Source organism: Anser anser, assembly GCF_964211835.1.
Source record: "Anser anser genome assembly, chromosome: 2".
Lineage (NCBI taxonomy): Eukaryota > Metazoa > Chordata > Aves > Anseriformes > Anatidae > Anser > Anser anser.
Window position 1 is genome coordinate 95,831,093 of NC_139721.1, and position 25,787 is coordinate 95,856,879.

At 38.4% G+C, this 25,787-nt stretch overlaps 1 protein-coding gene across 11 annotated transcripts; it reads right to left on the bottom strand.

The window, feature by feature from the left end:
• Nucleotides 1-2,513: 2,513 nt before the first annotated feature.
• On the bottom strand, nt 2,514-22,368 carry TBC1D7 (TBC1 domain family member 7). 11 transcript variants are annotated; one of them, XR_014580397.1, is made up of 11 exons: nt 21,837-22,368; nt 20,738-20,942; nt 20,175-20,295; nt 19,386-19,466; nt 15,504-15,691; nt 12,967-13,104; nt 12,074-12,097; nt 11,149-11,294; nt 8,075-8,120; nt 3,598-3,727; nt 2,514-2,782 (listed from the first exon to the last, which is right to left on the bottom strand). XR_014580397.1 is itself a non-coding variant. In XM_083825814.1 (10 exons), the coding sequence occupies exons 3-10, from the start codon at nt 20,184-20,186 to the stop codon at nt 2,696-2,698; spliced, it is 855 nt and encodes a 284-aa protein (XP_083681940.1). In that variant the 5' UTR covers nt 20,187-20,318; nt 20,738-20,942; nt 21,837-22,341; the 3' UTR covers nt 2,514-2,695. The 11 variants fall into 11 exon arrangements, 9 of the variants coding, with proteins under 9 accessions (XP_083681940.1, XP_083681939.1, XP_083681936.1 ...); XR_014580398.1 differs by lacking the exon at nt 12,074-12,097 and having other exon boundaries at nt 21,837-22,287; XM_083825814.1 differs by lacking the exon at nt 8,075-8,120 and having other exon boundaries at nt 20,126-20,318; nt 21,837-22,341.
• Between the last annotated feature and the right edge of the window lie 3,419 nt (nt 22,369-25,787).

Genomic DNA, 25,787 nt, shown 5'->3' on the forward strand with positions numbered 1-25,787 from the left:
TGACCTTCCCCATTGGGTAGTGGACCTATGTTTTCTTTGGTCCTCCTTTTTCTGTTCACATATCTAAAAAAACCCTTTTTATTGTCTCCCACAGACCTGGCCAGCTTCAACTCTAATTGGGCTTTGGCCACATGAATTTTTTCCCTACAAACGTGAACAGTGCCCCTGTACTCCTTCCACGTTGCCTGACCCTGCTTCCAGCAGCCATACATTTTCTTTTTCTGCCTAAGCTCCGGAAGATCCCTGGTCAGCCTGGCCAGCCTTCTGTCTCACCTGCTTGACTTCAGATATTTTGGAATTGCCTGATCTTGTGCTTTTAGAAGGCAGTGCTTAAAGACGGACCATTGATGGACACCAATGCCTTCAGAAGCAGTTTCCCAGGGGACCTTGCTGACTAGTTCCCTGAGCAGCCTGAAGTCTGCTTTCCCCACATCCAGGGCTGAAGTTTTGGTGGCAGTTTTCCTTCTGTCACCAAAAATTTTAAACTCAACCACTTCATGGTCACTATGACCGATACGGCCGCCAATTGCCACATCCCCCACAAGACCCTCTCTGTTCTCTAGCAACAGATCTAGGAGGGCACCTTTCCTAGTTGGCTCCCTTAGCACCTGCACCAAGAAGTTATCATCTAGGTGCTTTAGGAACCTCCTGGACTTGCTCGTGTCAGCCACATGGTAATCCCAGTTGATGTCTGACAAGTCCCCCATAAGGACAAGGGGAGTTGATCTCAAGGCACCTCTTAGTTCCACAAAGAATAATTCATCGGCATTGTCATCCTGGCCAGGTGGTCTGTAATAGACTCCCACAACATCCCCCTTATTTGTTCTTCCCTTAATCCTTACCCAGAGGCTCTCATCTTTGCCATCACCAACTTGAAGTTCCACACAGTCCAGCCCGTTTCACATACACTACCACGCCCCCACCTCACCTACCCTGCCTGTCCCTCCGGAAAAGCCTGTAAGCATCTGTTGCAACACACCAGCCACAGGACTCATCCCACCAGGTTTCGCTTATGCCAATGATGTCGTAGCTGTGGGACTGGGCCATGACCTCTAGCTCATCCATTTTATTACTCATACTGAGTGCGTTTGTGTAGAAGCACTTCAAATGCGCCTCCCTGCACCACAGCACCTTGTGGAGCAGAGCGAAGGACCTCACTAGCACAGTCCCTCTGATTCTAGCACACCATTCCTTAGCTTATCACCAGCGGGCCTGGTTTTATCCCTTTCCCACTTCAATTCTAGTTTAAAGCCCTATCTATCAGCCCTGCTAACTCCTGAGCAGAAATCCTTTTCCCCCTCTGAGAAGCGCATCCCACCTGGTGCCAGCAGGCCCAGTGTCGCATACACCTTCCCATAATCAACAAACCCAAAGTTCTGCCAGTTGCACCAGTCCCAAAGCCACGTATTATGACGAGTCTGCTTATCAACGTTGATCCCCCCTATCGGAAGGACAGAGGCAAACACAACCTGTGCCCCTGAACCTTTAACTAGTTGCCCCAAAGCCCTTAAGTTCCTTTTGATCACTCTCGGACTTCTCCTTGCTACTTCATCATTACCAGCCTGAAAAACCAGTAGCAGGTAGTAGTCGGTGGGCCATACAAGGTGAGTGACTTCCCTAGCAATGTCTCTCACCTGAGCCCCAGGGAGGCAACAGACTTCCCTGTGGGTTGGGTCCGGATGGCAATACTCAAAAGCTGCCTGGATGTGGGTCCTCAGCAACTGGTTCTAGGTGGCCCTGCTTGAGCAGGTCTAGATTACCTCCAACGGTCCCTTCCAACTTCAGCCACGATCTTTGTCTCTCCTGCCAGAGCAGCTCCATGGTCTACCTATTGATAGAGAAAGCTTTTATAAATTAAAAATGAATCAAAAGAAAGTTTGGAGCCTTCAGATAGTGATTGGTAGAACACTCGCTGACAAGTCTGAAAGCAGTAACGCTAACTGGCGCTTCTAATCTTGATTCAGGACATCACTCTTCTCAGAATATTGTTTGCATTTAATTTTTCCAAACCATAGCAGAATTTATACACCTTTCTAGAGCATCTTACTTAAAGAAAAAAAGACAAAAAACAAGGTATAGCCATAAGCCACACAGAGTTGGCTGACAGAAAGGAAGTACTTTGAGATACTTCAGAACAGCATGTCTCACCTGGTTGTTGTGATGTCTGCTTCAAACTTGTGATGCCTCTTCCAGAACATTTACCTGCACATTTAGAGTATTCACAGAGTACACGCACATTTCCAGCAAAGGAATGATTTTTCTTCATCAAGAAGTTTCAGCAAACTAGCAGACACTCAGTATATTCACATTAAAAGCACCTCCGAGTAGTAACTAGCTATATCAAGTATAAGCTGGCATACTTTTTTTTTTTTTACAAGCCAGTTTATTTGCCTTGTTTCAGGAGTTAGATTTACATTCCCAAAAGCCTTGGAACACACTGTGCAATCGGAATACTGTAGCTGGCTGGCCAAGAAACACTCTGGACATGATCACATCACCACTAGGTATCCTCACTCCATCTAAATTTATTGAAAAATATTTACACATTGATCATTATGCCATAAACTGCTTTAATAGCATCTTTACACAGAAGAAGAAATTAAGAGCATTACACCATGACAGGGGAATCACAGTAAAAGGAAACTTTTCAAGTGTCTTTTCTTCTTCCCCAAACTTCTATAAACAAAGAAAGTTCTCAGACTGAGTGTGCTGGAGTCCCACAGTGTGTGCGCCACAGATCCACTGCTTTGCTGACAATAGCGTCAGTGTTGTCTTGAGGAATCTGCAAAAGATTGGGTTAAGATGCCTTGTCAGTGTACTTTATTAGGACTGTTGTTTCAAATAAAGATTTTAAACCTCAAGTTCAAGTTTTATCTCTTTACACAAAGCTAAACTATAATCTCATCTCCCCATCCTACCATCCCTCAGCCCTACATGCACCATGTTACTCCCACATTTTAAACATAAAACTTTTATTTACAAAACAAGAGAAGGTGTCCACTCAGGCATCCCTCACTTTACACCTCTCATGTGACATCAGGCATTACTCATACTGGCCATCCATGACCACAAACATATCTAATCCATCTAACCCAGGTTACATTAGGATCCTATAACCCTGCTGTCATGCTCACTACCATCCACAGAAGGAAAGTTCAGGGTCAGGTTCAAGATCCTATCCTTATACATCAACAAAGAATGTGTGTTGAGTCTACAGGCTGACACTCAGTAAAGGAATAAAAAGGGTGCCAGACTCCAGCCCTAGAAGGAGGATCTGGAAAAATGAATCTAACTTCACCTGCACTTACTTCCACAGAAAAACTCTTCAGTATAAGAATATTGTCAACTCTGCACAAACATAGATAATATATTACGCAAAGCCAAACATCATTTCATTCTATGAAAGCTTTACCTTCTGATAGAAACAACTACTCCTCTCATTCCTCCCTGCACCTTGGTACTACAACACTACTCTCAGGGAATAATGTAATAGCTCCTTATAGTATGTTTATGATATACAAAACACTCTGAGGCCGAAAGGTCAAAACACTTCTATAAGCCATAGATGGTAATTGTGAAGCACAGAAGAGTACTTACATTTTCCAAAAACTGGGTGATCTTTTCTGCTGTAGTCAGTGCTATTATTTTCATTTTAAAGGTTAATAATATCTCCAAAGCAACAAAAACAAGAATTTTGCAGGACCCACTAATAATTTTGTCCCAAACTCTAGAAAAAGAGATGAAAAAGCAATCACCACACATTACTGTAGTCCTTACCTATTTATCTGCTAGAACAGATTTTTTTACAATCACCTTTTTCTAGATAATTTTTCTGAATAAGAACAAATGCATTAATTATTCACATCAGGGTAAATACAAGACATTTTATCAATTCCTCAATCTGTACAGAGTAGGGTGATGGCAAACAAATGTATTGATAGGGTGTGTTCTTGGTTAGAAATGCAACTGTTTGCAAGGCTCAAGTAAATCTTGTTTTAATAGCCTTAACTGTGACAATTATTCTACATAGCATAGTAAGGGTGAGAATTTTTCCTAGTGAATAAAAAGAAACACAGTTTACTAGCACACTTAATAAATGCGCTCTTCAAATAGTTAAGTAGATGAAAATTCAAAAGGATGAAATACTGAACTACTACATCTCAAGCAGCTAAATATTCCAGGTCCTTCCTGTAGGAGATATAAATATTATACATCAGCAAGATACATCCATAACGCTCAAATTAGACACAAAGAACAACTATGAAGTGTTTCAATCCATTCCACTGTGCACAGATTCTCTCAGAATTAACAAAGCACTCCTACCACTTCTTTGAAGCTGTGCCCAGACCTCACAGTTTTAAAGAAACCTGAAGAACAGGCCTCCAAAGGCTGCAAGTTCTTTAGCAACAGAACTGTGAATATTAAAAGAGATCCACATTACTAGAACAGCTTGTAACAATTTGAACCCATCCTTCAACCAGCAGCTCTATCTCTGGCGCAACTCAACAGACACGGGATGAAAGATTATCCAAAACCAGTGTGAAACCATCTGTCAGATGGCAGCTTCTATGGTTTTGCATTATTTTTAGTTCTTGACTTTTAAGAGCTATGTCAGAAAGTCTGAGGATTACTGTGCTTACTCCATCCAGACACTTGTTAAAAGAGTTTCTCCTTTCCAATAGATGTTTCTCCTTTGACATGAGGGACATGATCATATACTATCCTCCATAATCTCTGAATCCAGTAACTATAATTGGTTAGCATCTTCTGCAGCCCACCTACAAACTTGGATCTACAGGTGTGTTTCTTCAGAAGACAAACATTTTTACATCACCTTTTGTCTCAGAAGAGCTTGCACTTCAGCCTGGAGTGCCAAGAGAACACAATGAAGGCATAAACATTGACAGCTGTGTTAAAGAGTTGGTATCACACCTTTAAGCAAAGGCTTTTTTTTAACTCCTAAAGTGGAATGACTGCTGCTGTTACACAGCATTCATCTTTTAAACTGTGACTCAAGTCAAATCTTTGTCAGCTTGATAACCTTCCAACCACACAGCTGGTTTGACACTGCTTTTACCTCTCCATTCCTCAAAAAAAAAAAAAAAGACCAGAATTTAATTTATAATAAAGAAGCTTGGAAAAGAATACATAAAATCCCCATGACTATTCTTTAAAATTAAGGAAACAAACAAAAAGCCCACATGGATAAATAGGGGAAAAAAGGCATAGCTAATTTCTCTCCCCTTTGCAATTTACTTTTATTTCCCTGTCTTCATAGGATTAAAAATGACTACAAAACCCACAAAGACAGGAACTATTAAAATTTTGCTTCCTTTGTGGTTCAAGAATCTCAGGACAAGTGGTCACTGTAGATATTACACTGATGTTGATGTCAAGTCTAGAAGCTTTAAGCAAGGCTATGAGAAAACTGAGAACTCATTCCTCTTCCACACTGTACAAGTGATTCCCATTTACTTCTAATACATTTTCTTTCTCAAACCTTTCTGTTCAGAACCCAAGCATAGCTCCCCAGGTGCTTCATGGGCATCAGAACTGTAACTACAAATGGCAATACAGACTCAAAGACAGGAAAGAATTTTTCAAGTTTCTATTAAACCCCATGTTAGTTTCAGTATAAACCTACTAATTCTAACATACACTACTAAACCTTCTTCCATATTTTGCTTCCAAGTCCCCGACTCTAGTCCCCATAATTACATTACAGTAGGTTACATTTCATGCTCAAAAACTCAAAAGTTTTCCTATTATTTAGTCTGATTCCAGAACAAGTATTTTAACACTGGCAAACCAGATGCACTATCTAAATCACCAGCTTCTAACAAATTTGGGAAGAGGGTACATTGCTAAGTGGATGAGATATTAGCACTAACTAGCTGTGTCTGCTGATTTTTCCCCCTTAACATTTCCAGCTATTGGTACTGTCAGCGTAATTCCACCAGTAACAGCAATAATGAAATGACTGTGACACTGATAAACAGACCAGCAATCAGTACCTTGTCTATACCATAGAACCAGAAACTGCAACAAACCGTGTCAGAAAAATGTTTACTTAGACTAGAAAAAAGTCAAGGCAGTCTCAAGGAAACAATTATTTTGATTATTCTAGCCTAAAATAGCAACCTTTATGCATTGTATCTTTACTGATAGTAACATCTATACTCTACTTGCACTACTTAAATAACAGCAAAAACTTGTGTATGTAAACATCAAGTGTACTGTCAGGGATTATAACTTTCAGCAGGTTTTTTTGATTCTCTCAGAGATGGGAAAACTGTAACGTATGTCATGCAACCGTGCTTGTAGCCCTACTCAGGACCACCGAAAAAGAAAGCGCACACTAAAGTCATAAAAAACTGTAATGATACCATCCTCTGTGATACATAATTGTAACCGATTAGCTACAAGAGCACTCTTGTGGGTGTTTCTTGAACAGTGAAATAGTAGTAAAAACCACAAGGAAAAATATAAAGACATTGGAAGCTATGAAAGTAAAGAGAATGGCAAGAACTACGCAAACAAAGCCACTTAATTTTCACTGAGTTTTTTTTCCTGTAGCCAGGACATGATTTGTATGTGCATGGAAAAACAACATTCTCAAGGGCATTTCTCAGGTTCCTCAATCACTACAGTGGGGTACTAGAGCAAAAAGCATCCTAGTGTTGCTGCGCTCTCTTTTTCTGAGAAAGTTATTGTGAACCTCACAGTTTTCCCCCTCCCCCCAAAGGCTACACCGAGGCTGCAGGGTAAGCTCATTCAACCTTATTCCCTGGTTCTGGTCCTCCAGTCATCTGGTCCACAGACGTTTAATGAGAACCACTACTCGCTCCTCTGCACATCTAGGTATCCTTCCAATGGGAACAGATGTGGAAGGACATGATGAGGCACATACAAGTCTCATCCTGACATCATATTGTGATCTTGCACCAGCCATGAAGACAGCTGTGAAGCAGCTCAATTACTTAGACACAGGCAAACAAGTGACTTAAGTTTCTCTGTAGAGCAGAGAAACTGTAGCAGCCCACATCCCTTCCACAGTAAATCGAAGGTATCTTTCATGTTTCTGTTGTTTCTACTAAATGACTCATATTTTTACAACTGATGTAATTTAAGCAGGACACAGAGATCACAGTTGTAAAACTGCATAAGCTGTACATTAATACCTGCGTTAGTGCCAGTTTGAAAGGCAGTAGGATTTCAGGAGAACTACAGAATACTTTGCCACAAACAAATTACCAGAGGCCACTAACCTAAGCCCATCCAAACCCACCAGCTATTACCATGCCAAGTCTTCAGTGAGGACTGAAAATGTCAGCTATGGATATGATACATGACTGGCAACACTAAGCAATAAAAAATGCCTGGCTTATACACAAGCATATCTGCAAAGCTCCACTATTTCTGTTATATCAGAGCAAACTGGCAGCTGAGGTGTAATTTGGTCTGTAGAGCTGAAGCTGCAAAATAGATACCTTGCTTTAACAGCAAGGCTCTCCAGCTGAGGCCCCACACAGCGCCATTTGAAAACTCTCCACACATGGGGCTTGCTGAACAGATGACCAGATACCCTTATGTAGATGCGAGCAAATAGAGCAATGGGGAGTATAAACAAAGGTGCAACTCAGTTTTCTCCCCACTTCAGAGAGAAGTAATCCTTTCTGTCCCTCTGGAGTCCATGCTACAGGCAGGTTCATGTTCTAGGAAGCTGCCTGTCTATAATTCCAGGTGCAATAACAGAACCCTGAGGATACAGAGCCTTCGGAGTGCCCAGTCTGCTCTACTTTTTACCCATGTGGCACCTTAAAGACATTTGGAAAGACGCTTATTACATTTTAAGAGCATTTAGCACAAGCAGAGCAAAGACAATGCATAAGCTCGAAAGAAATGTTTCTACATGAAAGCTTTCTACATTGGTTTGCCAAACCCACTTAAGTGAAATTGATGCACAACTTTTACCTATGACAAAAGTAGGAGAAGTGTGCTATGAAACAGTACGTATTCTGAAATGGCAACACTTGTCAGGAATACAGCTGATATTATGTACAATTCATCTCACCATTATTGGATAAAATTTCTGCATAGCACATCCAAATCTTGTACACCTTTGAAAAAAAGATGAAATTTATATTTAGCTGCCTGGCAGAGAAGGCTACGATTTAGACAAAGCAAGCAACCTCTCTAAGAAATGTAGTACTAAATCATAAGTTAAATTAAATCATAAAATACTGAGCTCATGTCATCTCTCACTTGAGGAAAAAGTAAGTGAAACTCACAGGAGAACTGGAGACCTGTTTTCAGTTCTCAGCAGTTCCAATGCTGCCATTTAGATACATTTCAGATAAGCATTCGGGCTTCTAGATTCTAATCCAAACTGAATCTCCAAGCATTAATTAAGCTCATCTGTCACATGCTGCCCACAAAGTATTTTATTTCCTTAGCAAATGAGGCTATTTTCATTACAATTGAGTAATTCAAAAACCTGAACTGCCAAGGAAAAGTGCACTTTCATCTTGTTCTCACAAGAATTGTTGGTAAATGGAATTGCTGCACCATCAGAAGTTCCAACCCTCCGAAGTTTTTTACTGCAGAGTAATATAAAAAAGACAGTAACTGGATATTTACCATAAAAAAAAAAATTATTTAAATATTTTCAGGTCAAATTATTTTACTTTGCTAAATTAAAATAGAATATGAGAATGCTAACCAGTACACTAACTAGATAAAACATTTTATGTAAATGAACTGATTCAAAATTACAGAAGCTGAAACAGAAAATTCTGACAATATAAAATAGGAAAATCAAAGTTCATCTAGATTTTTTTCTTTTACACTGTCTAGATGAGATAGCTCCACAAAACATGCAGTTTTCAACAGAAGTGTCAAAACAATGGAATCCTCCAATAGCAAAGCTGCTCTATTGCAAATTTCTTAGCCAGAACACCTAGCCTCAACGTTAAATCATTTAAGTTGTAAATTAAAACATCTACTAGAAGACATGGAAAGAGGTTCCTAATGCTTGCGGAGGTCATTTTGTACCCCAGCAGCCTACAGAAATGAAGTTCTGAGCCGACTGGCAAGTCCCAGGTGAAACAGTCACATCTACTGACAAACTGTATTAAGTTTCATACAGAGAAAACTGGATGAAACCAGGTCAATTGTTACCTGCTAAAATGAGCCTATAAATACAAACGTGCAACACAGATACAGACAAATCACACATATTCAATTGTCTTTAAAGATGTAACAAACAATTTATACATGCTTACATAATTTCTGTGGCCCCAACAGTAGTAAACATTTTTAACCCTCACATCACACACAACCTCTATACAGCACAGACTACTTTGGAGCCTTACTGGTGTTGGTAAGAAGAACTACACATGTAACGATGACCACGCAGCACAAAGGGTAACACCAAAAAGTCTGCCACCAACTCTTTCAGTTCTGGTTCCAAAAACTGCTGTCAGACACCTTCCTTGCCAACAGTAGAGCATACACAACCTCAAAGACCATTGCACCACAAGACTGAAAAGCATAAATATTAATCTTATAGCTTGTTCCCTAAAACCCTCATATTTTCTTAATGGGTGTGGGGGGGAATATTTTAAAGAACAGCTGTTCCGCACTTGCCTTTATGAAATGTAAAAACCCAGATAAGCAAGGAAGACTGCACTCACTATTCAGATTGCAAACAACTCTACCACAATAAAGCAAAGTATTTTTTCTACAGAGCATTCAACAAAACTCTCAATTTCAGTGTTTGTTGTGGTTTAACCCGGCCAGCAGCTAAGCACCACACAGCTATTCGCTCACCCTCCCCCCTCCATCTCTGGGATGGGGGAGAGAAACAGGAAAACGAAGCCTGTGGGCTGAGATAGAGACAGTTTATTAAGACAGGAAAAAAATAATAAAGATAATAGTACTACTACTACTGCTACTGTGTACGAAACAAGTGATGCACAATGCAATTGCTCACCACCTGCTGACTGATGCCCAGCCTATCCCCAAGCAGCCGGCCCCCCCACCCCGGCCAGCCACCCGTATATATTGTTTAGCATAACATCAGATGGTATGGAATACCCCTTTGGCCAGTTTGGGTCAGCTGTCCTGGCTCTGTCCCCTCCCAGCTCCTGCTGCACCCCTAGCCTGCCCGCTGGCAGGACAGAGCGAGAAGCTGAAAAGTCCTTGGCTTAGTGTAATCACTGCTCTTCAACAATTAAAACATCAGCATGTTATCAACATTCTTCTCATCCTAAATCTAAAACTTAGCACCCTACCAGCTACTAGGAGGAAAATTAACTCTATCCTAGCTGAAACCAGGACAGTGTTTTTACAGCAGCCACTGAAGCCCTGGAGGTGCTAGAGTAAGATTTCCCCTGAACCTTGTTTCTTCTCAAAGTTTTAAAAGGTGGCAGAAAATGAGACCATTGTTTTCTCTGTACCACTTCTTGTTCAGCTATTAGCAGCATCTATGTTAATGCAGAAACATTATGCTTCTTTTCATTTAACTTGAATTTTCCACTTTTCCAAGAGTTTTCAGATGGCAGAATTAGAGAAATCACAGAAGCTTCAGTTCAAAGGAGAAGTACCATGCACAAGAATTTCCCCCTTTTAAAAGCTGGACAGCCTATTTCTACCCATGGAATCCTGATATAATGCACTATTTCATGAACTCTGTAATGATCAACCCACCATAGTATTTATTTATTTTTTAATTAAAACCAACACTCCCAAAATCTTTTTCATCTGGTGGTAATACAGTATTATAATCACTCCCTAAGGAGTGATTTTGGTTAAAAAGCCTGAAAACTAACTACTTTCAGCTGCCTATCACAAAGAGTGGATTTGGAGTTTTAAATCCTAGGAGGCAAAAAGTGTGAAACAGAATAAGCCACTATATTTAACTCCATCCTTTTTACATGTCAATACCAGAAGTGATCACACTCAGATTACCTCACATCAGTAACGAGTGGGATCAAATCAAATTTTGTCATTTCCAAGTCAACAATAAAGCTAACTTCATACCTTCATTACAGATAAAGATAAGGAAAGCTCATTGCCTGCTTAGGGTAACAAGGAGCTAAAATTACTATGCAATTACAAACAGAAAGGGGAAAAAAAAGAGCTTGCCTCTGTAAACTGGACTCAGGTAAACAGCCTGCAAAACACTTTTTGAACCAAAGATCATAAGGGAGTTTGCTCATTGCAGCACATGCTTTTAGATGCATCAGGAGTCTGTTATCTTCAATGTTCAAATACTGCTCCAGAATTTTTGGCTGAAAAACGAATTGGAAAATTTTAGGATAAGTAAAATCAGAGTACCCTCCCCTCCATTATTACAGCCCACTGTAAAGCAAGATGTGTCTTTGAAGACCTGCAAGCATAAAAACACACGTTAAAATAATGAACTTACATTATTTTAACTAAACCCTGGTGTTCCAAAATAAAAGTATCACCGATTTTTGCAATTTAGTACTTTAGTAAATAAATAGCCCCAGGTTCCTTAAATTGCTGACCACTAGCAAGATTTCCAAAATATGCACTACTCACTAACGCAAGGAGCTGTTTGAGAGCTTAATGCAATGCAGAGACTAAACCTGCAATAATTACTGCTATCTTCACAAGTAAAATTGAGTTTTATTCATCTCAAAGGTAATAATCTTAGCACGCATCATAAAAACCTATACACAATGCAGTGAAAACAAGAAAAACAATTCTCAGAGCAAATCCCTGTGCAATATAATAAAAGCTGGACATTGATTTCCTGTTTAAGAAAACAATTTAGAAAAGGCAACAGAAGAGCATACAAATAGGCTTAAAAATGTGAATAATGTTCATTTTGCTTAAAGTCTAATGTAACACAATACAAATTTTCATAAATTCCAGTGTCTTTATACTTTTTCTCATAATTAGATAAGCTGCTAATAACTTCAGCTTTCAAATTAAAAAAAAAAAGCACTTCCTTTGTCCATATTCTAACATCCACAGTCTTGGTGCAATGTGTACATTAAAATAAAAATTTAGGGAGACATCCCTATGTAACTGAGGCACATACCTTCTTTAAAAAGACTCCTCTGTCCTTTGAAAGAAAATACAGAAATTGGTATAGTTGGTATCACCTCTGGCAGAAGCAGAAAAGACTTAAAATGTATTTTTGTGTTCCAAGAATAACAAAGGACATACATAATTTTCTGCAACAGGTTTTCATTGATTGCCAGAGCAGATATCCACTGATATAAAAATATGAGTATTAACTAAAATGTTTATCTTTTACGACTATTTGAAGAATTACAAAAACTTTTATATAACAAAGGAATTTTTATAAGTATGCATTTGCTTTAAAATCACTTTATAAAGCAGTAATACAGAAATTCAAAATTAATGTTCTCTGAGAGCATTTGAATGATCAGTGACAAAGTCCTGTTACACTTTTAATTGTAACTTAATTTGTAACATGCTGTCTTTCTGAAGACACAAAATACCCTGCTCCATTTATAAAGCAAAACAATTGTGCATTGCCTCACTGTCATCCAGTGAACAGCATATGAATGCCAGGGATGCAGCCAAAAAAGCAAAAGACCTAAGTCAAGATGTCCTGAAGTTTGTTATATCTTTAATTGTTTAACACAAAGAAAATTCTTAACTGAATGAAATATAATTCACCTAAATACAATGTAAGCTGACTTAAAAAAAAATAGTCAAAACCTACAATGCAACATTAAAAAATTGGTTTTGTTTGCTATTTTAGACAAAGTTTCCTACAGCAGAGTACAATCACAATGCAAAAAGCACTGCTCCTGCCAGAACATAATCCATGGATGCAGCCTCTGACATTGTGGTTACCTCCATACACTGCAACTTCCAAAACGCCCAGCATGCATGCTTTCTATGACTTCCTTCTCCCTTACTTACTGCTCTCCTCACACAAAAAAAAAATCATTCCCTTACCAGTTGTTGCAATGCATCTTTGTGCTTGCTGTTCAGCTGATTAACAAAGCTACTGACAAGCCAATAGCATTCTATAGGATCCTCCACCATTTCCTCCATTGCTTTAGCAATAGCAAGAAACACTTCATCTTCTGGCTCCTGGAAAACAAAGCCAAAAAAAAAAAAATTAACTACAAAGAAGTATTAGAATGCTTGATTTAAGTTATTCTTACATTCCTTTTCCCTACTCTTTGCAAAACCAAAGTGGAACCAAAGTATACAAAGATAGATACTACCTGTTCTGACATTCATAAATAAAGCACTGGGCAACAGCTGCATTATAGTGACCAGATACCTATTAAAGCAGAACAAATAAGACTTGTCTTGCTTTTAAAACCAAGCAGACGACAGGAATTTGGAAAAAATCTGATCCAAAGTTCTCAAATATTCTTAAATGAGATTACCTCCTAATGGCATAGCAACATACCTACTTCTATGCCCCACATTAATTTTTTTTACTACATAGCAGCAGATATTTTCATCTTTTTCCTTGCCAAACATGCCCCTCAAACACCTTTGCCATGGGTGTTAGCTACACAATAGCTAGAAAGAAATATCTTTTCCAGGTGATTATTCCCCACAATACAAGACTAGAGCATGTGGTGGGCATACTATCTTCCTTTCTCCAGAGGGTACACTTTCCTACCAAAAGGTACCAGCATGCCTAAAACACAATTACTGGTATGACTGCACACAGGATAGAGGTGAGTTAAGTCTAAATCAGCCAGGCCTTATGTCAACAACTAGCTCAGGAAGCCTCTCAACTGGGAAGATGCATCAGGAGAGGCACTATATTTGCCCTGTGTTGCTTAAAGTTTTCCTTAAGCAGGCAGTACTGACTACATTAGGACTTGGGGTAACAAGTTAGATGCGAATCCACGGTCTGTCCTCATGTAACCATCAGCAGCAGTAAGCTGTAGTATCATAAGCTTTGGTGCAGATTAGAATTCATGCAAAAGACATCAATAGTCTAAATACTGCTTGGATATGCTTCTGTTACATAGATGGCTGCAATGCACACATCCCCTTAATTAAGCTGCTTTCAGATGCAGAACATGTGCAAATCATGGAAGCCCACTAAATGATCCAAATATCTCTTCAAAATACCACCTTCATACTCCCTCTGCCTCCACTGAAAAACATCTGCATTACTATCAAGCTGTAATAAGCTGTAACCTTTTATAAGTTTAAGGGGTCAGTGTCTTCACTGAAAAGAGGCTGACATAAAATGGAACAAATGTTTTCTGCAGCAAAACGAGCATAACTTTCAGGACGAATAACAGTGGCTCTGCTAACCCTCATCTCTATTAATCTCATCACAGTACTGAAACTATCTAGTACTCTGGAACGCACTGACAGAACACTTGCTCAGAAACAATACTGCTCTAGAAAGGATGAACTTTTAGAACATTCTGTCAAGGAAATTTGTCTACAGGAAACTTGCAGGGCAGGATGACTGCATTCCTAGGCAATGGCAAGTGCACAAAACACTCTCGCTCCTCCAACTAGAGGATGCTGCATACAATCCCCTAACTCAAAACACTGCTGGATTTTCTATGTTCACTCTATCTGCCCAAAATACACCCTGCAGAACAGCAAAATAGCCTATCAGAAAGGAAAGCAAGCCTGTGAGCTAATAAAGCCACAATTGGACAAAGGAGTATGTAAATCTTCCATTCCTGGTCAAATAAAAATACCGTGTAAGCTCCTATGTCAAGTTTTGTTTAGTTTGTTTAGATGAAAAATAAAGTAAGCTGGACTACTGTGAACATGGATAAATTAACATTAGACATAGGATAAAATCCATCTCAGCAAGTCCCATGGCTCCTTTCATCACCTCCTCTTTTATAGAGGCTTATACGTAAGGTCTACACACAGTTTTTATCATCATATGATATACTCATCAAAATATACTTTTTTACCCACATGAGTGCACTGTAAACCACAGAGTACGTTATCTGACTAAGCCTTGATCAGTTCAGACTAGCCGAAAAAGGAGAACAGTACTTTAAAATCTAGATCTTAAAACAAATTATTTAGAAATATGATGTAGCTTGCAACATATTGCTGCTAGTAATGGCTCTGAATTATCCTCATTGTAGGAAAGTGAACAATCTACAAGATCCAGTACCAAGTCATTTTGACTTCATTGCTATGAAGAAACTGTGAAAGTGAAAACTAGAATAAAAAAGGCTAAAAGCCTAGCAGTGGAAGTATATAAAAGACTTTTTAAGACATACAACTTTATGTAAGTATTTAGGGGAACAAAAAAAGAAAAGCACTTCAACTAAAATACCTTATTTTATAACAGCACTTCTCTGTTTTTCTTTCCCCTTACATGAATTTATCTACATGTACTTTTGCTACATGCAGCTCAGTTTCTTACTGGCTTATATCATAAGTTAGCTATATGCTTAAAAAAATATATAGAATAAAGTATAAAAATATAGCATAAAGTTAGCCAGTATGCTTAAAAGACTATCAAAATGACAGCTCACCAAAGGAAATGCCAAGTTTCGAGGCAATTTTCCTGATTCCAGTTGATGTATGCGGAGGAAAACATCTTCCTGTGGGGTAGAATCATTGATAAAACGAATTACACGAAGAGCATGGTGTACATCCCAGTACTGCTCCTTCCGGTAGTTCATCACCGAGGCATGAGATTTATGGTGAGGAGGAATAATTCCTAAAAAGCAGAAGAAAAAAAAAAAAGCAACTGTAAAGATAAAAAACAGAGCACTCTAAACTCCCTTTCCAAGATATCTGCCTACAAAAACGTAGGACCTGGCAGTGCGATTTTTCTATAAACTTGTTCAAAGAATACAGGGAGAAAACCCTCTAAGAAGAGAAGCTAAGAGAGCACTTTAGCATTAGATTTACAAAAACAAACTATATATTTTAACCAAGCATAGACAAAATCTAAACTTGTACTATTGTTTCTCTCATCAATCATCAATGTTGAGAATTGTTTCCAAAGCTCTTCTACAAATTTTTCAACAAATGAATGCTAATTCTTTTGTATATTACATTAATGTGCTGGTAAGAAATGTCAATACTGGGACAGATGGAAAATAACTTTATTGGTGTGCTCTCCCTCTTCACCAAGCTAGCTTTATTTTTCAATTGTATATCTGACTTGTTAGTTGTTTATACCTATCTGTAAGCTTTAATACAGTACTAATTGCATATTTGTGTGTAGCTTCATTTTATTTTGAAAACAAAATGGATACAGAATGATTTTTATATATGCTAGCTGTTTGTGTTCTGAAATTATACACTTCATCTGAGACGACCAGAAAATATATACATGCAATTAACTAATGCAAACATACTGTACATCCCAATCTCATTATTCAGTTTACTGGTAGATCTCCGCTGGAAACTTCTTAGTGCACTGTACCATAGAGATTAATCCTCTCTAAAAGAACATTCAGAAGCAAAATCAATCCCACAGTTGTATATTAAAGATTAAGAGTTAACACCCAAATTTCAATGCAAGTTTAACTTTCTCAGTACAGTACATTTTTCTAGTTCCCTAGGAGGAAAAAAATTAAACGTATCCAAGTAGAGAGGCAGAAAAAAAAGAGTTGTTTTTGATATCCAGAAGAGATGCTCAACATTTCACTCTATCATTCCCCTAACTCAAGGCTCAACCTTGCTATGCGCTGATGTTCAGAACAAAACTGTCACTGGCTTCAATAGAAACAAGATCTTAGAAACACCAAAGCAAAAAAATGCCTCTTTCATACCACCAGTGGAGCAGAACTCTTTCTGGTGTAGAAACCCATGAGAACAAAATATTCTTCAAAACTCAGTCCTTAAACAGGCTACCTGCTGCTTTCACCTCTCATTTAAAATAAAAATATTGCTGTCAAGTGTTAAACCATGAAATGGCTGAGTTTTAGTATCAAGCACAACAGACAGTAACAACTTATTTCCCAACTACAAATCCACCTGCACTACAGAAGCTGGGACAGAGCAGGATATTTCTCATGTGACGCAAAAACAGAGTCAACAACTACGTATGTACACACTGCCAACTGCTTTGCTTAAATAGAGAAGACTACCTTGAGCTGACAGAAAAGAATCTTAACACAGGGATGTCTAAAAACCATTTTAGCCTCAACACCATCACGAGTCATACTTGAACAGGAAGTTAAGAGACATCTCTGACATACCATGTAACCTGGGACAGCACCAAGGCTTGGCAGGTGTCTGAAATGATTCTGCTGAGAGGACAGAATCCATTCTGCTGAAGTATTAACATTACTTAGAGATTTAATACCTCCCACCAGAAATGGACTGGGCTGTTGTTCCAGTCATTTAGGGAAAGAGCTTCTGTATTGCCATTTAGAAAGCCAGCTCTTCAAATCAGTGTTAACACTGTGATGCAGCATAATAAAATTCCTTGTACTCTGGTCACCTAGAGAGTACACAAAATTACAGCTTGTGTACTTGAAATAAATTATTTTGAAAGCTTTTAAAATACAGAATCCTAAAAAGAAAATAAAAAAGGCTTTGAAAACCTTCCTCTTGTTTTCTGTGTACTCAGATATTGAGGTAATTTTCCATACAATTAACTCAGATGGAGCTAGCCTAAAAATCATTGCAGTTTATATAATCACATGGATTCACAAGTCATCCTATCTAAAACAGTCAAAGATATACCACTGGCTCTGCAGTGAGTTGCAAATTTGCCAAGAGACTGTATTTTGCTATTATGATTTTGGCTGAAGGATCTTGTACTAAGTTACCTGTTCAAACCACCTATATTTCCTGTTACAAATTCTTTAAAGGATGCTGACTACTTCACTAAGGCCCAGGGTTACAAGATTTCTTTTCATCCTAAACTTAGTGCTCTAACTGCGGAGATTTTTATCAGGTAGGACTACTGCTAGTTCTGTGATCAATATAAAGAACTTCAACTTCTATACTTTACATCTTGCACCTTCCACACACTGCTCATTTACCACCTCTCCCAAAAAAAGACTTACAAATCCAAATAATCATTATTATGAAGGCACAATTTTTAAGTTGTAGAAAATTGAAGGGGAAAAGAAAAAAAAAGAAATATTTTAAAAGACTGTTAAAAATTCAAATAAAACTTCCTAACACATTATTTCAAACTCCATGTGTAGTGCACATGGAGACCAAAAAGAGAAAGAGAATACATTTATCTGAACTTTCAAGATTATGGCAGAAGCTAAAATAAACAAGCATCCTGAAATGGATAAAAAAACATTTTTTGTTTATTTGTTTGTTTTCCAACTATTCAATCTGAAGCAAGAGTCATCAATCTTTTTGACTATGAATCACATGCCAAAATCCTCAGATAGGAGATGTTTATGGGAACCGTAACACATATTCCAGAGAGCCAACAGCCAATGGAGAAGCAGGATGGCTGCAGAGGGCAGAAGATAGCAGCTTGCAAGCCAACCTGCAGACAAATACTGCAGGTGTCTCCCTGATGAAGCAGCATCCCAGGTGTGACCACAGCTGTAGTAATACAACGCTCAGCATGGGAGTCCCCCCTAAGCTTTTCAACAGTGGCATGCTCAGCCACCAACAGTGCAATAGGTCACATTTCTCCTTCAGAGATTCAGTCACACAACCTACCTTCACAACTGGTCCAGCAGTGTTTCTTTACACTTGGTAACTCTACGGGAACCTCTCCAGATACCTGGTACAGGTCAGAACTCCCAGGCCCTACACAACCCCCCCTGTCCCCAAGCAGCATCACCTCGTATCCAATAAATCTGACACACTTGACCACCTACTGCAAAGTCATTAATACTTTTCAATTGGTCATCTGACAAATACCCTTCAAAGAAAATTGAATTTTTCTTTTATTATTTATTTTTCATTATTGTTTCTGGGGATGCCATACTTTCTCTCTGGCCTCATAACTTCTTCACTGGCAAATACCATTCAAATCCAGAATCAAAACCAGAAGTAATCTTCAAACCAAGAACACAAAGCTTCTCTTAAACATACATTTCCATAGCTTGCCTACCTTTTCAAGTTTAATCACCACTTTACTTCAACTCAGTTGTGTTTTATTTTATGAACAGAACTGAAAACCTTATCAAGTATCAGTGACTTAAAAGCCACCTTTTAAATCCATTCCAATAGACTTACTTGGATAACGTTAAGACTAAAATACGCTCTTCTCTGTACACTTCTGCAAAAGTTCTCAGGAAGTATGCACCTGATATTAAGCTTTATAACTGCTATTGTGCATCCTCAGTAGATGTAAAAATAGACTAAATATGTCAGTACACAAGAGTACAGAATAATCCATGTCATTACTGCTGAGAGAGAAAGAGAGCACATTCTACATGCTCATTTCTACAGAGAGTCACAGACGTTATGTTTCATACCTAAAAGAACCTTCCACACCAGTATACGATACATGGATGGGAGAGGGAACCTTTGACTAAACGTGCAAAGCTTCTCAATATCTGTAGAGAAATAAAAAAATTGAAGAAAAACGTTAAATTTTAATATATCAATAGTCCCCAGTCTATGAATTACCTAAGTATGACAAGCAGATAGAAATCTCCACTTTCATGATTTGTTACCAACAAACGCTTTCACCACCTCAGTTGGGAATAGAATAAGCTATATAAACCGTAACAGTATTTATTCTGGAAAATAACATACGTTGGCTTGACTCACAATAAAACTATAGCTGCCCCAGCTTTCACTAGGAAGAAACTACCATTTTTATAGGCATTTTGTTGCGATGTTGCTATGTCAAAGCAATTAAGTACTCTGTTAAAAGGACAACTTTTCTCTTTCTATTCCATTATAGGCATTCCTCAAAGACCAACAGCAGTAACAAAATCATCATTTTGAGGTTAGATGGAACTAACAACATGATACGTATTTACGTATACAGCATGATATGTATTTTCAGATAAAATTGTTTTCACTTAAGCGTAGAGAATGAGAAAAAAACATGCAAGCACAGAACCTTAATAGCTTTTACAATTCATATCCTCAACTCCTTGAAACTCAAAGGACTGCTAGTACAAACAGAGAGATTAAAGGTAAAGGATGAAAAACTAGTGAGTATTAAGCGCAGCTGCTACAAACCATCTATTATTCCCTCCCCTACCTGATGCTAAATCACCAAACGAATAGAGGAAAGAGTGAAATTGACTTGCCCAACCGGTCATCTTTTAACAAAATTTCCAGTGACTTCTTCTCTTCAACTCCACGAAATCCCACTTTTTCATAATACACTGAGCGAAAGTTTCTCTGAGAGTCGTCAGCCATGATTGATTTCTTTTGGAGAAACAGTAATTCCCCTTTTAAGTTACAAGTATAAATTCCTATTACGTTAAAGTCAAATACTGCTGCACACTGAAAAATTGACTGCCTATATCTCTATAGTATTAATAAACTCTACAGAATATGAAAATCTTCCAAGATTTTCTTCATCATATGCTAACATTGATGATCATAAAAATAGATAACTGGACCTAAACAAGATCTAAATACATTCAATTTTGAAACGAAAGACAGTGATTTTTTACACTATTATTCCTGCAGTAAATTACGTTACAGTTTCAAAAAACGCTGGAGAGTCTTTTTTTTAGGTGATTTCATATATTTCAAAACCAATATAAAAATACAGTTAAGAGCCTGACAAAATTTTGGCTACAGAAATTCTAACCACATATAACCGTTATCCAAATAAGTAAAATTCATTAGGTTTCATACTCACCAGACAAGGTAACCAGAGGCAAGAGCAAGCCAGAGTTGGCTTCAGTAACACAGAAGTGACAGCAAAGGATAAGGCTAGATCTGTAGTTTTGTTCTTAAGTTGCAGACTTGAATTAAATGTTCACGTTGTTATCAGACACCGCAACACCCACAGTCTTGAGCTTGTCATTCTGGTACTAAAGGGACATAACTGTCTCATCCTTGTACTGGAAACAATGGTAAATTATTGTAGCGAGAACCATGCGTTTCATAACAAACATTCATATTTCAATGCAGCTCAAGCCTTTAAATATTGATTCTCTCCTCTCCTTTGCAGGCTTACAAATACGATAAAACTATGCTTTGTAACTCAAAGAGTTACAACCAACCTCAACTTTTAAGCCCAGTGACAACAGCAAAATTTGGAGAAAAATTATTTGTTTTGAGGGACAGCAATGGGTGAATTACATACCGAAAACCTTTCCTAGTTAAATTATTCTTTTCCTTGCTAAACTGAAGCACACATAATAGGAGCACAGTATTTGCAGATATAAGGTCACATTTTTTCAAGCAGCAAATGTATTTAAACTTGTATATGCACTAGACCTATTTGTTTTTCAAACTAAGTCCATTTTGAGTGCTTTGTAGGATCACAGCCAAGACCAACCAGAAAAATATAAAGCAGCAAAGGCCTGAATTAGTGCTGAGATCAGACAAATACCATCTCCAAGCCAGAGAAAAAAATATTTATATTACTTGCAAGACATTCCAGTTAGGCACTGTCCCTATGAAAATGACTGTGATATTCATGCACTGTGCATTTAAGGGCCCAGCAGTCATTACTCATAGTGCAGCAACACCTAAAAGCTGAGTTAAGGTGGTACAGACGCTCAATTACCCTTAAAATATTTGTTTGAATTTAATATACACTACTAAGAAAACATTCAGCCTCTACGATTTGTGGCGAGCTGACAGTACACTCACAAAACAGGAACAACACACAGAATAAGAGCACCATCTATAAGAAAGAACCGATACAACATTAATTATGGTAATTAAAAATACCCCCCTCCTTCCCTCCCACCAGCAAACCCCTCCGGGGGCCGGAGCCAGATCCGCACCTCCAGCATCCGGACGCGGCCCCACACGGCAGCCGGATGGCGAAAGGCGCATGCGCGGGCACCGCCCACGCGGCGGCGGTGAGCAGTGCCGCGCGTGACCGACGGTCGCACTCTGCCCAGTTGTGGGGAGGACGGGGGGAACGCTCAAAGAGGCAAAGAAGGATTAAAAACTCTAAATCCAACAAAGAAACACAAAATAAACAGAAAAGCAAACCGTCATCCCTCATACACGTCTCCAAGTTTGACAGAAGCCGGCTGTGGCCAGTTAGGAGATACTTAGAGAAGTGACCCACCAACTGCACTCCCCCAGATCAGTAATGCCTGCTGATAAAGAGCTAACACTGAGGCCAAGAATAGCAAGCCTAATACTGCCCACGCTGTATTATTTACTGTTTTATGCTTAGCAGTGTGGTCCGTCTACTGTGACAGGGAGGGACAGTTTACTTAAAATAACCTGTAAAAAGCTGTTGGGCTTTCCAACAAGATTTCCTCTGTACCTGACACTAAAACTTCCACCCCTCATGTCAGATGAAGGGACTCACTGGGGGAAGGCCAGCACCCAAAAATCACCCTGTGCTGCCGAAATCATGGGACACCGTGTTTTAATTTCTTCATGTTTTTGTTGTTCAGAGTTTTGAGATCTGGTCAGCATTCTGGCCAGAGTTCTGAGCTCACGGTCCCTTTCTGGAAGCAGGAACATTAACCATCAAACACTTCAGCCAGCAACAGCCAGCAACAAACACAACAGCCAGCAACACTTCAAAATGCTAGATCCCCTCCAGATAGCTTTTTAGGTTCCTATAAGTGGCCTGTTTTCAAGCAGACAGAACTTCCCTTTCTATAATCCTGAGCAACGCTTTTTGGATGCCTAGAGAAAAGCACGCTGCTGCACAATGGGCACGTTTTTGTTGAAGCCAGCCCGTCGAGGATTGATGCTGTGGCCTCACAAACGTGTTTGTTGAAGTAATTCTGCACAGCAGCAGGTGGCAGCCTGGTGCCATTTTTTTTTTGCAGTTTTCGGTCAGTGGCATCGAACGCATCTTTTGTCGATAGGTGGCAGTTGCCTCTGTGTGAGACCTCCTTGGTGCTGCTGGGAGCTAATCAGCATCACAAGATGCAGGAAAAATGCTACAGAAGTTCAATCAAATCTCTGTCATTTTTAAGTACTTATTCTTGGCCTTGTCAGTATGTGTCACATAGCTTTAGTGGTGCTCTAAAAAGGGCTGAAGCTAGCACAATTCGTCTTAACACTGTTTCATTGCACAGCAGATACAAAAATATTTTAAGCAGCTGAGCTACCAGGCACTGTGCTCTGGATTTGTATTAGGTTAATGCAATAATGATGGCTTTGATTAATCAAATAAATAGTAAAAATAAGTCTGAAAAATTTAGCTGCATAAAAATATAGCATAAAATCAATACCACCACCCCAAAAAAAAAATAATATGCTCCCCCTAGAAAAGTTTCTAAACTCTACATATTGCAGATTTCTCAGCCATGTTTCTGAAATACACCATTTTCCTTACTGGTGTCTGTAAACAGTTTCTAACATGTATTTAATAGTTTATAGTGGAATCCCAACCAAAGTCAGTTGTAAATCTGACTACTGGTCACTATATTTAGATCACTAGGAAATTAATTAGAGACTTTTCAAAACATAATCAAAATTAAAAGCATAGGCTTAGCATGAACTGCTAATGATGACAAAGACTATTGTTTGGTGACATATAAAGTGAAAAAAAAGCCTGCAAACCTATTTTTTTTTAAGAAAGACAGCCCTATAAACATTTGGACATGCTTACTATTTTCTTTATTTTATTTCTGTTTTCTATATTTTATTTATATTTATCTACATTTTATTTATATTTATCCATCTTTATTTAACAGCCTTATTTCTTTATAACTACCCTTGTACATCTACCTGCACTGAAAATGGCTAAATGACTCTATGTGCTGTAAATCAGTGTTGCAAAGCACACAGGTGTTTGCATTACTTTAATCAACATATTAAACTGCCTACATTTTCATAAACCAAATAATGATCTGATTGTCCTTTGTCTAGGGAGATGAAGTGTTTTCATTCTTACCAATGGAATCTATTTGTTGCCATTGTAAATGAAAGTGGAATTTCATCATGAATAGCTGCAGGAGTCAATCAGCTGAGTGAAAGACTGTTTATAATAACATTGATTGGTTAAATTATCTTTAATCAATAATACCTTCCAAGGCATCTCTCGGAACAATAATAACCTAAATGTTAGGGTTTTTTTAAGCGCAATAACATCCAAAAAGATATAACACATAAAAGATAAAAGGGGAACAGGTTTGGAATTGACTTGGAATTATCTCAGATAGCAAAGCCAAAATAATTACCATCCTGCTAGCATACTGCATGTCTCACCTTTATCTGTTAATTTGAGTATAAATGCATTTGTATTTTCTAGTGATAGGTCTGTATTGCAAAAGTGAATTACTCACTGACATATAAAGTCACATGAGAAGTAAGCCAAAAGGGCATTGCTAATGGTTTTCTTTCTTGCAAAATATGAACTGTGTTGCGCCCATGGTTCTTGAAAAGTAATGCTTTTGCTCTTAAAGCTGGAATAATTTGATGGGAGTTTTGTGCTGTTGAATCTTGGAAGGTGTTTTGGGCTTTGTTCTCTCATGTATGCCTGACCTATCTGAATTGCAGATGGTTACTGGAAGCACACCTTATTGTGTGAAATTACCAAAAGAAGATGAAAATGCAAAGCAATGGAACATTGATTTTACACAGCACAGAGGTCCATATTTCTATGTCATTAAATGCATACTGTAACATACAAAAAATAAGCAAAGTTTTCAGGTGAATTTCATTTGCTCTGAACTAACTGAAGATTCACTTCTTTCTTTTAAGGACACTTGGCTGAGGACATCTTCACTGTATATCAAAACGAGTGCATACTTTCAGTCTGCTGATGCACCATCCCTTGTTCCTATTGTAGTAGGACATGATTAATGTTTTGGAATGGAGTTATAAATTTGGTAATTTCAGCTTTTCTAATACACAATCTCCTGTTTCTTCAGGAGCCTGATCAGTTCCAGATGGTGAGTAGGGCTGTGTTAATGGAAAGGACAATTTACTTACACATTCACAAAACCTTTTCATTATGACCATCAGCAGATCGAGAAAAGCTTGGCCCCATTTCCTGGCCAAAACAGCATCATTCTGCTGTGTACATTCTACCTGAGAGAAGAATGCAAATGTTGGAGCTATAAATGTCTCCAACTCAATCCCTCATTGAAGTGAGATGAAAAACAAAACAAAACAAAAACACTCTGGGGTAAAAAAATATCATAAAACAATTTGGCAGCAAAAGGGAACCTGGCCTTTCATTTCAGCATGGCAGCACCAGGTCTGTCTCCAAGCAGACCAAACACTATCTCTGTAATCATGAATACACATCCCCAAATGGCAGCAAAGTAAAGACCCACAAGGCCAAAAACACCTGATGAGCAGCTGAACTGGGAAAGCTGAGTGCAGATGTGTCCTACTTCTCTGTTTTCCCTTTCTGTCATAGAATGAGAGCACTTCAGAGAAGAAATGCTTTTGTCTGAAGAAATATGAAAACTGCAAGACAATTACTAAGGGAATAGCAAAATGCAGTTGCTCACTCCAGTAGTAAATGGATTTGTTTTAAGATCATGTTAGTGATTTTTTAGGATGTCTTCTGGATTCCAATCATAACTTGGATATTTTGCTTAACCTCAGATATCAACTGTGCATGCCCTGATTCTTCTACACACCTGACTAGTAGCTGAGTTCAAAGGATGTTATTGATGTTTTTGACTGAAAAAAGGGTTGTGAGTTTTTAAATAGTAAAAAAAAACATGCTTTGTTCTGTCAGTTAGCATGGCATATTTGGGGCACAACGTAATAACAAATAATTGAATAGTCCCAAATAATCTTTT

Bases quoted from the DNA above. Each gene is read 5' to 3' on its own strand.
- TBC1D7 (XM_083825810.1), bottom strand. From the start codon at position 20,286: ATGGCTGACGACTCTCAGAGAAACTTTCGCTCAGTGTATTATGAAAAA. The intron at 12,098-12,966 runs GTAAGGGAATGA...TTTCTTTCAAAG, and splicing joins AAGATGCATTGCAACAACTG to GACAGAGGAGTCTTTTTAAA. The intron at 2,783-3,597 runs GTAAGTACTCTT...AATCTTTTGCAG, and splicing joins TCACCCAGTTTTTGGAAAAT to ATTCCTCAAGACAACACTGA.